At 41.7% G+C, this 17,500-nt stretch overlaps 1 protein-coding gene across 2 annotated transcripts in view; it reads right to left on the reverse strand.

Moving 5' to 3' along the window:
• The window catches only part of LOC143026987 (uncharacterized), a 132,035-nt gene that overhangs the window by 16,137 nt on the left and 98,398 nt on the right, over nucleotides 1-17,500 (reverse strand). For both annotated transcript variants that reach the window (XM_076187795.1, XM_076187794.1), the window contains 2 exons: nucleotides 3,706-3,791; nucleotides 2,942-3,066 (listed from right to left, as the gene is read on the reverse strand). In XM_076187795.1, the coding sequence (XP_076043910.1) occupies nucleotides 2,942-3,066; nucleotides 3,706-3,791 (211 nt within the window). The remainder of the gene's footprint in view (nucleotides 1-2,941; nucleotides 3,067-3,705; nucleotides 3,792-17,500) is intronic.

The following is a 17,500-nucleotide window of genomic DNA, read 5'->3' on the forward strand; positions in this document are numbered from 1 at the left end:
TGAAAAAAAAAAAATAATTACACAACCACTCTATCAGTTAGAAATCTGATATGTAACACAATTGTAGCCTTATGTTAGAGAAAATTTAACATAATTCTGAATCATCACATGACAGGATTTCCTCAGAAATTGTGATGATAAACAATATTCATTCAGTTATATGAAAATGCTAATTATAAAAAGTTGTTTCTTTTGAAGTATTACATTATGAAATTTTCCTTTAAAGAGTGTCAATTAGAATTTTCTGGTCACCTCAGAGATCATGCATACATATACCAATGGCTTTTCCCCCCTTACAAGGGAGGTAGCCAAAGTTAAAGGCAATCCATTCCTACCCATTTCATCCCCACATACTCCACTCCCATTCACCACCCCTCCCTTCCTCTTTTCATGGTTCCTCCAGGATGACATATCATCCCTGCATCTTGCTCACTGCCCAGGGTCAGAAGCAATGCAGCAAGACACAGCAAGGCTGCTTCATATAATCAGTGACCCCACTCTCCATCCCCATCATTCACATATACTCCTCCCCTCCCCCATCCATACCCTTCCATCCATCACAGCATCATCCATACACAACCATTTTCCCCTCACCCCTATCTTGTCTTCTCTCTTCCTTCCTCAACAGACATTCCTCTCTTTCCCAATGCCCCATTTACCCCCATCCATTCATCTCATCCTTGGTTGCCCCATCATGTTCACTCCTTCCACCTCTGCCTTCCACACCTCTTTTACTAATTTTTCTTCGCTCATTCTCTTCATGTGTCCAAACCATTCCAATACTCTTTCATCAACCCCATCTCCCAACTCCCTTTCCACCCCCACTCTCCTCCTAACCTCCTCATTTCTCACTCTATCCAGCATCACCCCCATCCATTCATCTCATCCTTGGTTGCCCCATCATGTTCACTCCTTCCACCTCTGCCTTCCACACCTCTTTTACAAATTTTTCTTCGCTCATTCTCTTCATGTGTCCAAACCATTCCAATACTCTTTCATCAACCCTATCTCCCAACTCCCTTTCCACCTCCACTCTCCTCCTAACCTCCTCATTTCTCACTCTATCCAGCATCACCTACCATACTTCTCAGGCATTTCATCTTAAACACATTTAAACTCTTCCTCTCGTATGTTCCATGTTTTCTCACATATCTGCCTTATCACAAAAATCTGATCCATGCACCTGCTACCTGTCCTAAACCCCCACTATTCTTTTCCTAATCCTCTCAATCAAAACCTTACCGTAAACCTTCCCAGCTACACTCAACTGATCCTTCTGAAACTACTACACTCACACTTGCCCCTCTTTTCCTTTGTAAAGTGGAACTATTCAGGCACTCATCCAGTACTCTACCCTCTTTTAGACAAACATTAAACAACCTCACCATCCAGTCCACCATCACTGTACCTCCCTTTTTTAGACACTCCACATGAGACCCATCGAATCCAGGTGCTTTACCCGCTCTCATAATTTTAATAACTGCTTTCACCCAATCTTTCCTCATTTCTCCTCCATTTTCCTCATTCGTTACTGTCATTTTCTTAGTGCTTCCCACTGCAACTACTTTTCCCTCCCTATTCTCATTCACATTTAGTAACTCCCTAAGGTACTCGGAGATCATAAACTCCGTTTGGGGTATTGGCTGTATGTTATTGTGGGGTTAAAAGCTGGTCGGTAGTGCCCTTACAGACCAGACACACACATAATTTTTTCTGTGATAGAGGAAATCTCTATTCATAGAGAAATGATGCTTCTTTATTATACTGCAACTGTCCCTCCATTAATGTTGTTCCCCCACTTTTAATACTGTACTGTACCACTTCTCTGAATATTCATTTCCTTTTTTGTGGAACCCTGTGGTAGGGGAGGAAGAATTTTCCCCACCGAGTGGTAAAAAAAAAAAGAGATGGGGTATGGACTAGGCATCCTACTTTCTGTAGCCCCAAAGGGAACATTCCTAAAAAAAAAAAAAAAAAAGGCATAAGAGGGTCTTGGAGGAGTTTTCCAACCAAAACTAAGGTTTGGGTCAGAGATCACAAACCTTTAAAATCATTGATGTGGGGGTGGGTCTTCTGCAAGAGAGACCTGGGGCAGTTAAGTGACTGAGCATTGTAATGGAAACTCCAAAGAAATTGGTTGTATGAAAGTTAAAATTGCATGCACCCATTGCATTTTTTTTAACTGGAAATTTTATTTAAGGTATGTGAAAGGATGGAAACAAGTAAAAAAAAAAAATTCTCTCTAAGAAACTGAGCACAAGTTGAGTGTCATATCACCTTTACTATGTGGTCTTTGTGACTATCCTAACACCCAGGTCTTTCATCACCAATATCTTTCATGGAGGTTATTATGAGGGATGTTGACTCCTCAAATAGGCACTGAACAAAAATTGATAAATGGGACAGAATCAGTTAAGTGTACATTATGGATACACAATGTTGAGGTGAAACAAAGGTAGAGAATTTGCTGCACTTCATTTGAGGTAATCTCATTCCTGGGTCATGCTAGGTCTTCCTCTAACATTAGGCTACACTTGCATAAAATATTAATCATTACTAATGTATATTTTAGTACACATGAATTATTTAGGGCTTTTGAATTAAAAAAGTACTTTGTAGTGTAGAGACTCCTTCCTGGAATGTTTGGCACTGGATTGAAGAAAAGGAGGAGGCTACATAAACTGGCATAAGAAGTGTGAATTAGATGCCAGCAGTAACATATCAGTATGTCTTGGGGAAGAATCTTAGGGGTTCCATTAATTTAATATCAATGTAATCATTTACCTATTCCATACTGAAGTTTCAGCTACACCTCTCCCCACTCTGCATGCATTCCCCTCCCTCCTATTTCATCTCTTCTCACTCTATACTGAATGCCCCTTTCCTCTGCTCTTCTATCCATAGTCTGCCTCTCATCTTGCTCCATATCGCTTATCCTCACCTTCTGCCATACAAAGACGTTGTGAATCATGGCACAGCCGCAGAAGATGATGCCCACCCCAATGAAGACTGATGTGAGAATGGCGGGTGTGGACTGGAAATGTACAAATGTGTACAGAATTACACCTGCCGGCAAAAAAAGAAGTTAAGTGACTAGTGCACAGGTATTAAGAAAAAAAAAAAAAATAGAATAAATAAAATAAATAAATGAACAGATGAAAGTTTAGTAGGATATAATTTCTTGTTGAGGCGCACTCAAGGTCTAACTACTTTTTTCTTTTTCCTACTACAAAAATGTCATTACAGACTAAATTCTTCAATGGAAGTGTATGGTCATTATTATAATAATGACTTGTTGCCTCAAGTTACATTGGCTGGAAATCAAAAGTGACTGGTATTGGCCTAGATAGAAGCACTGGGGATTATACAGTACTGTGTGGCTGACGTATACTAAGAATTTGATAGGTGGCAGAACAGAGTCCTTGGGGACTCTCACGCAAGTTATTATCAGGGGCAAAATGTTACGTGACTGATAACGTACACGCGATGAATGTATTAAATTTCAACTGATAAAAATTGTGGTAATTCTGAAAAAGTTAATATATCTATGACCAATAATTTAGAAATTACGTGTCGAAATATATATGACCAGCAAAATTAGTCGATATTACTCGAGTAAGTGAGGTTTAGATATAACTAATTAAAAAATTAATTGAAGATATGCATCTACAGACTAAATTAACAACATGAATGAAGAACACTTACCCGTAAGAAACACTGGAACTGATACGAAAAATCCGCCGATGGCACACACTCTGGATACGGACGACTGTCGCAAGTATTTACTCATTCTGCAAAGAAAAACAAATCGTTGTTGTTTGACCACAGGCGTTAGAGAAAACAGGTTTGGTTGACTGGATTGGGTATAATGACAAGGGCTGGCTTGTAGACGGCGTCTGCAGGTCTAAGTGTATTTTCTTTTGAGCCAAAGTTATACAACAGTATGCTGTTCAAAAAAGCCCACACCCTTGGCGTGCCATCTTTGAAGGAAAGACGTGAAAAGTAGTAGTTGCAATATGTAGAAACCGCTAAACTTAGAATTTACAAAGGAAAGTAATTGGTAATTCATCGAGCTTGAGTAGGCTTGTAATTGTGTTGAAATAAAATAGATACAGCTAGGAAAAGAAGTTCTTCAAATTATTTGACAGCTTGTAACAGTAAAACTTTTTTTTATTCACATGTATTTGGAATAAAGGTCCTTTCAACTGAAGTAAAAACTACTCTCGGAAATTGGTATGTTATAACACATTTGTAAAAGTTCACTATAAACCCACTATCGGAGAAATAATAACGGAAAGTACAGGGAAACTGTATATTTCGACTACTATTTGTAGTCCTCTTCAGCAGAATGCTTACACGAAGTTAAGGTACAAGTATATATGAGGAAATGAGGGTTATTATTTCTCCGATAGTGGATTTATGGAAAACTACTCTTGTTCATTCATGAAGGGTCGCAACGCGACATTTATATCTTTATTTTTGTACTCGAATACTAAAACACCAGCGAGCGATGAGGAACTTATTTCCCACATTGTACATAGCTGGCATATGGCATGAGACTTGTAACTAAATCTCGGATACCAGACTCCAGGTTCCGTTAATGGGACCGGACAGGTCGTGCTGGACCTGGTTGGGTATTGTCGATTCGGAAGCGTACAATACTGGAACTCGGGAAGACAAAGGAGTTTGTCTTTGTGCAGGAAAATAAGAATATCAAATGTCGAGGTCTGGGAGGTAATACAAGATGAGGAATGAGCAAAGAAGAAGTATATACTCCCTTGGAGCACACACATATACAAGTACACAAAAAATACGAGTTTCTCCTGGCCGAATGAAATCAACTAGCGACGATCAAAACAAATATACAAAAATGCCAATTGTGGTCGAAATACGTTTCGACGTTTCTCTGCAAGGAAGGGTTTGTCCTTCGGAGTAATAAAATCACCTGACGGCAGCTGGGACGAATATGCAAATCAGTATTATTTTGAAAAAGGACCATATATTTTGTTCTGCCTTATACCAAACGATTCCATTCCATTGGATGTCGGCCCTTGGATTGAATGGTTAAACAAACTTCTGACTACAAACAATTTCCGCGAAGTCAAGATGTCCTCAAACATTAGAGCAACTGCATCAATATATTATCGACATTCCTACTGACAGTATTTGTATTGTTATTTTTTTTATTGTTGTCAGTATTTACCACTTACCAGTGTGAAATTTGCTTGGTCAATATCACTCGCAATGATATAAGGGTCCCTCAACCCACTTAGGTTATTTCATGCTGGTACGGCTCAGTAGCCACTTCAATGGCTTAGTTCTGGCCAGCAAGAGACGATTTTATTACATTGCACGAGGCACCTCTGACGCTGTTTTAACCCACTGAAACCCAACTGAATAATTTTGTTTTGTCTGACACCTGACGCTTCTACTCTGTCCGTGAAGATCCCGTGAGGGTCATGGAGGATGAAGCACCACCTTGGATTAACCCGCTCAAGCCCCGGTGTCACTTTAATGATGATATATTTGGACAGTTTCGGTACATGGGTTAGGTTCGAGTGGCTGCAATTGTACTTAGTTTTATTCTGGCTAACGCTAGATGGTTCCAGTCCCCTGTGCGGTGCCCCTTTTGGTTACAAAGGATTACAAAGGCGGAGCATGCCGACAGGAGACCTTTTGATCTATATCTAGGTCGGATGCGAAAAAAAGAAAATCATAATAATAAAATAATAAATAAAAACTATAATAATGTAAATAACAAATAAAATACATAAATAAATGCATAGGTATAGTTAAATAATAAACAAACAGGTAAATAGTAAATAATAATAAATTGACATATAACTAATATTAAATGAAAATCAGACAGACAAATGATAACAAAAAAACAAAAAATATAAGATAAATTATAATCATTACAGCATCTTAGGTATTTATCTAAATGATTCTTAAAGCTTCGAACTGAACTACATTGCACTACCTGTGCAGGAAGTTTATTCCATTCATTAACTACACGGTTGGCAAAGTTGTTTCTACCTACTTCCAAATTGAATCTATTTCCGGACAGTTTGAGACCATTTTGTAGAGGGGTTCGTATGTGTAGGACGTGACAATCGATCAAGAAGTCGCCTCCCTTGTCCTCATTTATGGATATAACGACTCACTTCCTCCAGTTATAATCTTCTGTCTAGGCGAATCAAATCTTTTATTTTTTCTTCTATATCTTTTGTTAATTCTTAAACAGAGTGCACTCTGAAAAATTTGCAAGGAATCCCCCGAGAGCAGGTATACAAGATCCTACGTGAGTTTTGCAGTGACGTAGTGATTTCCTTAGTCCAATGATCTTTAACTTTATATTCAAGATCCTCCCCAAAGGGTGTGATCTTACATTCGTGAACCAATTGGATTTTCTTCACCCTTTCATCAATCAGATTTTGTTTCAAGTCTTTACAGCAATATTGTTTACTAAGAATAATCTCTAGTCTCTGCATAATTCTCACTTAGGTTACAAAGGAATATAATCAATATTCAGATATATACTCGAGCTCCCGGGCTCTTATTTACAAGCAATTATTTTATTACCTGCGCAAGGCGGAAAGCAGAGTCAGGCATCTCGCTGGGGCTGTTATTTACAAACAACCTACCTATAAAATGCAACAACCCGTCTTCTACCCCTCTTTCTACCCTCTTTTCTATCAGCCTCTTACACACCCGTGCAGACACAACCTCGTCAATCATGTATTTGTTGATTAAAGGGCTTGTCATAATTGGCTTTTACGGGTTTCACCAGCGCCGGCAGACAGCTCGTTTAAGTAAAAACGACTTCGGGTACAATGTTTTGTTTTTCAAATGTCCAAATATCATATTATATTTCCGTCATGTATAGAAAAGCTGAATGGTGAACTAATATTGTAAACCTATAGAATGTTAGACATATGTTGAAATAGAGAAGTCTGGGTTTTTTAAGCGAAGTCATATCCTACTTATTCAAATGGAGGGTTGTTGGGGGGAAAATAACTCGGTGTGATAACCCCTTAAAAGAATGAGGGTTGCGCGGCGGTGAGAGAATCTAGCGCAGCTCCACGTTTCAAGCTTCGGTTAGACATATAATCAACATAGTAATGTGATATTCTTTAAATTATTTTATTGATACATTCGTTTATCCTTTTATTCAAATCATTCGTTTTTTTTGCACTTTCTGTAGGTATGATCTTCCGTATTTAAAAAAATATATACATTGAGAAAGAGGAAGACTACAAAGAGGAGGAAGAGCAAGAGGAATGGGAGGAGGACGAGGGAGAGGACAAACAAAAAAGGACGAGGACGAGTAAAAAAGAAGTAGAAGGGGGAAGAAGAGGACGAGAAAGTGAAGAAGGAGTAAAAGGAGGAAGGAGGGGAGGGGGGAGAGTAGCAGCAGCGGCGGCGATTGGTCGAGGTACTGTACCCTAAGGCAGGTTTACAAGCGTTCCCGCCATCCTTAACCCTTTTCGCCACTCAGGATTTCCCTCGGCTGAATAAAACCGTTTAGCGGCAGCCAAAAGATAAAAACAGTTATCGGTGAAAGTGTCAGTCAAGATATCATCAGTGAGCTACGGTTGGGTAGCACAACGTATCACACTTGAGTGATTTAGTAGACTGCGACACTACTCGCCGTACATAAAGATTAGAGAAAGGGAATATTGGAACTGGTTTAATTTCATAAACTTATTGGAATCTTTTAGTTCCTATAAGTTCCAGGATTATTCATAATAATTATGGATCACCAACTGTTGGGGCGACAAATTCTTTGCTATTACCAAATAATGCTTCGTCAATGATGAGTACATTACTATGACACAATGAATGATGAAGAAATATTCTGTGGTCACATTTCGACTATCAAAGTTTCATATAAGAGGTTTAGTTTACGAAAGAAAATTTATTCACTGGGAGTGAGTTTAGTTCCGGGTTACTTCAGTAACTGCGTAAGAGTTGTGAATACTGCACAACTACTTAGAATACTACAAGACATACTACTATCACTTGGTATTCTTAACAAGTTCTCCCTTAGCTATCTGGTTGTCCGGGTGTGCCCACTGTCTGTGGCTTAGGCTTCGTTACTGAATATAATTTCTTTTTCAAAATTGTTTACCTAAAGACACAGTCCTTATTAATCCGTGTGCCACATGAATATTCTTATTTTACACTAGTGATTAGAGATTTTTGTTAAGTAGTTTGTATAGACCGGTGTGTCATTGCGGTCCAGGAGAAAAGGATTGAGACACACTGAGAAGGTTAAGGTCAGGTTGGCGAAAAGCTGTGGAGCTGGCGGTGATGAAGGTGGTGGTGGTGGTGATTATGATGGTGGTGGTGGTAGCGATGGTTGTAGCAGTGATGATGGTGACGGTGGTCGTAGTGATGATGGTATTGGTGTTGGTAATGATGAAGGTGGTAGTGGTGGTAATGATGATGATGATGATTGTGATGATTGTGCTGGTGGAGGTGACATTGTACAAACCCGAGGGTTGGTGCACAGACACTGTGGACGGCACCACAGGTGAATATCTACGCATTCATATGCACACGCTCACTCAACACGTGCGCACGAATGCACACAAGCATCTCACGAATGCGCGTATGTTTCCGTGCGTGCTTACACAAATACGCGTGCGCGCGCACACACACACACACACACACACACACACACACACACACACACACACACACACACACACACACACACACACACACACACACACACACACACACACACACACAAACAAACAAACACTTGGCCTGCTAACTCAGCGGTCCTGATTTCGGTCCCCGTCCAAGGCGCTGCACTGCAAGTCGGTACCCACTCCCTGAGGCGAGAGTTTGGGATGTGTAAGGTCGCAGCATTGCCCACATATGAACTGTGGAACTCTCAATCGGCAAGGTAATGGCTTTCGATCAGAGTCCAGCAGATGATCCAGGAAAGTAGGGGGTGGAACACACACACACACACACACACACACACACACACACACACACACACACACACACATACACACACACACACATACACACAAATGTAGCAGAAGATCCAGTCACTGGTTGAAACGAAACGTTTCAGTAGGAACGTCTTTGTTGACGTTTGCTTTCAACATAGACCAGTGGCCCTTTTTCCCATATAAAGGGTTGGCGGGGTCAAAAGTATACGCTCACTTTATACACAAACCATTTAACATATACTAAGAGAAACAGGCTAACGTAGACTAAGAACATTTATCTGATGCAACAGTGTGAAATGTGGCATCTGCAACATCGTTCCTCTTTCCGGACGATGAGTGGATCAGATCGTCGTAAACGGTCATCCCTCGGAGCATAAACTATGAAAGGAAGGACGTTGAAGGCCTTGGGGAATGATGGGAGCAGCAGGTAAAGGAATGCACATTTTCCAGTCGTATTTTGCTGGGCAGCTGTCAAGTGACTTCACTGAGCATTCTCAACAATCGGATCGAAACATGGCAGAGGTCAAAGTGTTGACAAGAACCAGAGTTCTCCACTGTTTATTTGTCTTTGTTAGTGATCAAGAATATAAGAATGAAGGAGACTGCAAGAGACCATAAGGCCTACACTAGGCAGTTCCGTATCCATCACCACCTGTCATCCCCATCCATAAAGTTGTCTAACCGTTTCTTAAAACAACTGATAGTTTCAGCGCTCTCTACATGGGTACTAAGTCTATTCCATTCGTTGACCACCCTATTAGTAAAAAAAATCTTGTCCTTCCTTCTTAAATCTAAATTTGTCCAGTTTAAATCCATTATTGCGAGTCCTGTCCTGTTGTCTTAATATGATGACCTTGTTTGCATCACCCTTGTTAAAGCCTTTGATCCACTTAAACACCTTTATTAGATCGCCCCGCACTCTGCGTCTTTCCAGAGAATGTAAGTTAAGGTGCTTAAGCCTCTCTTCGTAAGGTAAATTTCTGAGCCCATGTATCATTTTGTTCATTCCCGGTCACCGCTCATTTTGTATATTTTTCCACCAACGCATGGCACTCTCGCCACCTCAAATTACTGGTAATTCAGGAGCGCCATGTCTTTGTTTTTTCCTCAAAGGAGACTGAAGGAGAATTGTAACAATCGTGCACTTTACAGTTTCGGAGAAGGGTGAGGAGGTGAGTTTTAAGAAATTAAGTTTGTTTTATGTAATGCAATAATAATATGAATAACAGATGAAAAGTTGCTTATTACGGTTTTGATTGTTTTTGTCTCCACCAGACTGTCTTTTAATGCAGTAGCATTATTTGGCAATGCACTCCGTATGAGGTAATGACTGCAATTTTATACAGCCAATACTTTAGTGACGCCCCTTCGGACCAGAGCCCCTCAGCATTATTCAATGTTCGGAGACTAACTTCTTCTAACACTTCGGCGCGATGTTGTCCTCAAGGATAGAATCGTTGGTTATTGGTGACGAAATTACAGATCTCCTCATACATTTCGGTTTGGGCTGTATAGGAACTATAGGGTAAACTACATCTATTGTTTTGTATCGTATTTGACTACTGTGAAGGGGATTTCCATCAGCTGAATAAAGTTGTTTGGCGACAGCCAGATCAAACATAAGAACATAAGAATGGAGGAGACTGCAAGAAACCATAAGGCCTACACTAGGCAGTTCCATGTCCCTTACCACCTTTCACCCCTATCCATAGTTATCTAATCTCTTAAAACAAGCAGTTGTTTCATTGCTCACTACATGACTATTAAGTCTATTCCATTCATTAAAGCGCATAGTAGGGCAAAGGTGACGGCTTCGGCCGTAGCTACACACCTGGCCTAGGCTTTTCAACTTTTTCTTAACTGAATAATCCAAATAACGTAGATCGAAAACACTCAACCCGAAGCAGTCGAGGACAAAATTTATTCATGTATTTATTCATCTAGTTACCATTTATTTATCTATTAACGTATTTGTATGTTAATCAGTTCATTTGTTCATCTAATTATTTGCTTATTTCTTTAATATTTTTTTCTTTTGTATTTTTTGTAAGGCTGTTGGGATTTAGGTAGGCTAGGTAGGTTAGTTGGGTTAGGTTATGCCGGCTTCGCTTCTTTTAGTAAAATGTTGCGGTATATGGAATGAATTTACTTTAGATCAAATATCTGGGAACTGCTTATAAGATATAGTAATGAAACACATACACATACACACTCACACGTGTGTGTGTGTGTGTGTGTGTGTGTGTGTGTGTGTGTGTGTGCGCGCGCATATGTATACCGCTGGCGGGTGCAGGTGAACCCTGGTGGGGCGAAATGTACGGGGCAGGGTGGAAGGGTCACTGGGAGGAGGAGGAGGAGGAGGAGGAGTAGGGGGCGGAGCAGCTGGGCCGGGGCGGGGCCGAGGGGCAGCAGACAGAAGCTCGAGCAAGACCACCTTGGTTCGAGGCGCAGGAGGACGAGGAGGGGCGGGGGGAGGAGGAGTGGGAAGGTGAACGTAGAGAGGTAGGAGGAGGGGAGTAGGAGGAGGAGGAAGACAAGGAATGAGAGGAAGTTGAGGAAGAAGAAAACGTGGGCAAAGAAAGCGGAGAGATGGAAATCGAAGACAAGGGTGAGGAGGACAAGGAGGCCGGGGGAGTGGGTAGTAGGAAGAGAAGGTGGGGGGAGAGTAGGCGGAAGAAAAAGAAGTCGAGGTAGATGAGGATAATGAGGAGGGGGCAGGGGAGAGAAGAGGCGTAAAAAGAGGGAAGGTGAGGGGGAGGTTGGAGGGGTAGCAAGTGGAGGAGTTGAAGAAGGAAAAATGAAGAGGAGGAGAAGGAAGAGGAGGAGGAGGAGGAGGAGGTTGGAGAGGTACCAAGTGGAGGAGTTGAAGTGTAGATGTGTAGCTCTATCTACATTATTGGGAGAGTCTAAGTCTGAGTGTTGGAGAAGCAAATGCTGAGCGGGAGGGTTGCCAGCTTTTATATACAAATGGTGCCATATGGGGATCGGAACATCAAAGAAAAGGGTTCGTCGCCTTGGGTTTGAACGACGATGACGGCTCCGGACAGTCGCGCTCTTCTCGTTGTAGTCGAGTAACGCGTCAGGGCGTTTCCCCGAAACACTGGCTGTTTCTATTGTTCCGACGCATGTGTCGCCTGGAAGCCTGGTCTTCGGGTCACTAGGAACAATTGAATGCCCCTTGTTTGAGATCTAGAGGACAATGGATGGTATCTGGAGAGTTGGTTGGAAGACGTTTGAGTACTTCTCGTTCCATATGCGCGTGTGCGCGCGTGTGCACGCTGGACATCGAGACGAAGGAGGAGGAGGAGGAGGAGGAGGAAAAGGAAGTTGGAAGATTAGCAAATGAAGGAGTTGAAGAAGGAAAAATGAAGAGGAGGAAAAGAAGGAGGAGGAGGAGGAGGAGGAGGGTAGCAAGTGGAGGAGTTGAAGGAGGCAAAAGAAGAGAAGGAAGAGGAGGAGGAGGAGGAAGAGGAGGAGGAGGAGGAGGAGGAGGCAGAGGTTTTTCTCCTCCAGAGTTACTGTGTAGCGGGCCACGCACGCAAATTCGGCAGATGGTCCCTTCTTTCCTTCCCTGCTCAAACACCCGCTTGCTACGACGACGACCCGAACCTCGGTGCCCTTAACTTGGTCTCCCCCTGCCCCTTCCTGCCCTGGCCTGGCCTGGCCTGGCCTGGCCTGCCCTGGCCTGCATCTCCAAGTGGCAGCAACCGGAGTCCATTCTTGTCTCGCATACTTGACGTTCCTTTCCACGATCCTATCCTCTATTCTCAGCAGTCTTTCTCCCCACTCCAACCTCTCTCTCCTCTCTCTCTCTCTCTCTCTCTCTCTCTCTCTCTCTCTCTCTCTCTCTCTCTCTCTCTCTCTCTCTCTCTCTCTCTCTTCCCCCCCCGCCCTTCCTCTCATATTCCACGTATGAAGGTGTTCGTTTTATTGAGTCAGTAGTTTAGGGGGCTTTAATGACACCCTTAACGGAGCAGTCATGCAGCATTGTTTTACAACTGGAAACTTGACTCCGCTCAAAGACGACGAATTCTGAACCCTTTTTAACTTCCAATATACTTGATAACACTAACAAGCGCAACGTCGAAGGCTCTATCCTCACTTGATGTTTCTTTGGATAGACTTTTCGGCAAATGCCAAATACATACAACTTCTAATATCCTTCCTGTATAATCTGTCTATATATCTTTTCCCATTGTAAGGAAGATAGACAAGTCAAGTGCATGTACCTACTCCCACCCCTTCCACTCCCCTCCACCACCCTTTCCTCCTCCTCATCTTAGCTCCTCGTGGATGACGGGTCATACCTGTATCCCGCCCACTGCCCTGAGTCAGAAATCAATGTAACAAGGAGGGTATTAGACAGGAAATTCATTCTTGTATAATATCCTCCATAAGTCTTTTCTTTGCCATTTCTATGGCTTGTTCTCTTCGGCGTGATATCTCCACGGGTAAAGCGCCGGTTATCGGTCACTAACATGAATACCACAGAAATTGGACAAATTTAGATTTAAGAAGGAAATAGGCAAGAACTGGTTTACCCATAGAGTGGTTAACGAATGGAATAGACTTAGTAACCATGTAGTGAGCGCTGAAACTATCGGTTGTTTTAAGAGAAGGTTAGATAACTTTATGGATGGGGATGACGAGTGGTAATGAACATGACACTGCCTAGTGTAGACCTTATGGTCTCTTGTAGTCTCCTTCATTCTTACGTTCGCCAAGAAAATGCGTGAATTGGGTGATGATTAATAGACGTGTAACTTAAATAAGACCTCTTTAAGAAAAAACCATATATAAATTAACAAATAAACGAATAGATAAATAGATAAATAAAACGTGGCCTATGAAAATACAAAATTTTCAGATACTTGCTCTAAAGGGTGGATAGCAAAGAAAAATAATCTAATTCCATGACTTTAAAATTTCCTGGGAGATGCTTATCAATATACTTATTTACTTGAATATACATTTTGGGAATATTAAGTTATTCAGACTGGGAGTATGTCTCTATAAATTTACATTCTGTAGCCTAATCTTGAAAGCATTTTCGTTGGAGTAGAGTAGGTAAAGTCACGTCGCCACATGACCCCGTACCCTCACTGACCCAGGTCTCTCACTCCTCCTAAAGGTACGTTTCGTTCGATGCGATATTAGCCTACAACCACAGCCAGTGGCGGGTGACGCGCACCCTACTACCTGGATTCATCGTATATGGGTCAACGCGTTGGTTGTAGGTTCGGTTAAAATGATGATCATCGTACTTTGCAGCTCGAACCTAAACACACCCACTCAAAAACAAAGAATTGGTGCTCGAGGCAATCTTTTGATGATCACCATTGAACCATTGTGGAACGATAATTGCACCGAACAAAACGTACCCCCCCCCCAAAAAAAAAAAAAAAATCTGTGACGGCGCGATGTTTTTAGTAAGGATAGAAACGCTGGCGAAGGGTCGAAGTACCAAACAATCAATAAAGTAAATTTATTTTCTCTGGGTTTATTAGCCATCGTCCAAGCAAGCCAACAATTGAACTGCATATCTCACTCCAGGTCTTAACTCTTTCGCTGCGTTGTACACTTTCGTCGTCGTTACTGCCGCAAGTCTATTTTATTCAGTTGAGGAGGATTCGAAGATAGAAGTATATCTGAAATGGCCCTCAGAACTTTCTCGAACCTTGAAAGCGTTGGGAGTTCTCCACTATGCACTGTCTTATATCGCCAACCGGCGTTTCTTTTCCCAATATCGCGCACCAAACGATTCTATCCGGCCTGAGGGAACTATGTCGTATCGAAAGAGGCTAAGGTGATCTGAAGTAGGGCTGTCTCAGCTTATCGTTTGGCTAGAATTGTATCACGGACAAGTTCGATTCTGGCTAGCGATTGACGACCGTTTTCATTTTAAGGAACAAAATCATAGCCAAGGGGTTGAATTAATGATAGGCGGTTCATTGGTGCGTTTGATTCGGTTTTACATTGCGAGCTGCCCTCCCCCCTATCAGGAGGCTAGGACGGTGCTTCTTACAGGAGACTTTATAGCGTGGAATTGAATGAAGTACGCCCTTGGTCCAACTCGCTCGCGGCAGAGTTCGAACAGCCGTCAACTCGACCTCCGTCACAAGTAGCGATGCTCTAACCTGCTCGACCAGCGTGAAGGGTGCGTGAAGAGAACCGAACGACACCGTACTAGGAACCAAAGTATTTGTATATAAATAGCCGACCGAGTTTGTTATTTAAAAATGGCTGCAGCGAAAACGGCCCAACAAAATCTCCGCAACTGACTCGATGCATTTAGGATAACAAACACAGAAACTGATTAGAATCTCATAATAATACGTCGCCAAAAACGTTTACGTTTCATTCTGTTTGCAATTTTTACTTTCACCATAATATCAACGTATTGTCACTCCACCGGTCGTATATAATTAATTTTATTCATACATTTGGGCAGGAGTTTCCGCCTTTGTAAACGACATTATCACTGACAATGTCATTGTTTCCTGTGTGCGCCATACCATAATACCAACTTTGCTCTTTTTGCAATGTGCGTCTTGCAGAGACGTTGGCAACCCTGCTTTCAAAAGGGCTCAACTCTCATTCAAATGGGGACAACCGTATTCAAGCTGAAATGCAGCTGAAACCACAGTGCCACAAACACACGATACTTGTTATCATTATCATTATTAGTAGTAGCAGTAGTGGTATCATCATCATCATCATCATCATCATCATCATCATCATCATCATCATCATCATCATCATCATCATCATCATCATCATAATTTCCATCCAATCTCGTTTTGGATCAAAAGGTCTCAATATCGGCATGTTTTGTCACCGTGATCGATTGTAACCCATTGTAAGCCAAGTTTGCCAGGTGCTGGGGGGCATGAGGACATGTGTCCATAGAGACACCTGCCCCTACCCCTGCCCCCCCTTGCGCCTATATTTTTGCTGCGTAAGGGGGGAGGAGGGGGCATCTCTCTATGGATAAGTGCCCTCATGCCCTCCCCCCCCACAACACCTGGCAAACTTGCTTTCTACCATTTTCCCATGCCTTGTGACAGCTGTCCTGCTGACGAACGCCTTGCTCTGCCCTGCCCTGCCGCAGCACCTCTGCCAAGTTACTGCAAGGTACTGTATCTCCGTATGTGTTACCCTACCGGAGGAGAGCTCAGAGCTTGTATAAATTCGATCTGAGATATACAGTGTTATGACCGTAAACAGACCCCATCCCCTTGCTCAAAGGATATTGTGTGTGCGCGCACGCACTTGTGTACACACACACACACACACACACACACACACACACACACACACACACACACACACACACACACACACACACACACACACACACACACATATATATATATATGTATATATATATATATGTATATATATATATATATATATATATATATATATATATATATATATATATATGTCGGAAAATTTCAAACACTGCCCTCTTAGTAACAGAATTTACTACCGACGTTTCGAACCCTGTCCGGGGTTCGTCTTCAGGGTTATACAAAGTCAGGACAAGGTTCAAAACGTCGGTAGAAAATTCTGTTACTCTGAGTCCAGTGTTTGAAATATTCCGACAACATGACTCCTGGACTCCAGCTCTTTACGAACATATATATATGTATATATATATATATATATATATATGCATATATATATATATATATATGTGTGTGTGTGTGTATGTGTGTGTTTACCTAGTTGTAATATATAGGAAAGAAGCTCCACTTTTCATGTACTGTCTTTTTCTTCAACAACTTTATCACATCTTTTGAATTTGCTCGTGATTCTAACTTTGGCTATATCATCTAAGCTGTTCCAGTAGTTTTTTGAATCACTATGAGAATTTCTTTTCCTACTTCTTATCTTTTTTTTTACCTCATGGCACTCTTCCAAGGCAAACCAAGATCTTTTTGTCAGTTCTTTCTACCCCTTTAATGACCTGAATAATGCTATCAAGTAAACTCTTACTTTTCTTTCAATGAATGTACATCCAGTACTTTCAACCCTTCTGCGTGAGTTTTATCTGCAAGGCTGGTAACCAGGTTTGGTCACTTCTCTCTGTAAGTTTTTGATCTCATTTATATTCTTCATTTTATGTTGAAGTTTTCTATTTATGTATGTGGGCGGGCGCGCGCGCGCGTGTGTGTGCGTGTTTATGTGTGTCTACATTATCAGTGGAATTTTACTTAACCGGTATTTCTCGGAGGCATGCAAATGTCTCATTTCATTTTATGTTTGTCCCATAGACTGCGTCACCTCACTGTTACACAGTTTACAGGATTTCTTTGCTACATCCCTTTGACAATGTAATATTCCTTATGGATTTTATTGAGAATGGCACCGGGCTTTCTCATTCATTAGAGGGAATGTCATTCTAGTTGGATAGACTATTTCGGATAGGCCTTCGGCATAGCGACTCCCTTTGCAATTATCTTTTTATCTGTTTAGAAGCTGGCAGTCTCATTTGAAATAGTTAAATGAAAAGGATGCGACTT

Source organism: Oratosquilla oratoria, chromosome 7, assembly GCF_046742065.1.
Source record: "Oratosquilla oratoria isolate Oo_2021 chromosome 7, ASM4674206v1, whole genome shotgun sequence".
NCBI lineage: Eukaryota > Metazoa > Arthropoda > Malacostraca > Stomatopoda > Squillidae > Oratosquilla > Oratosquilla oratoria.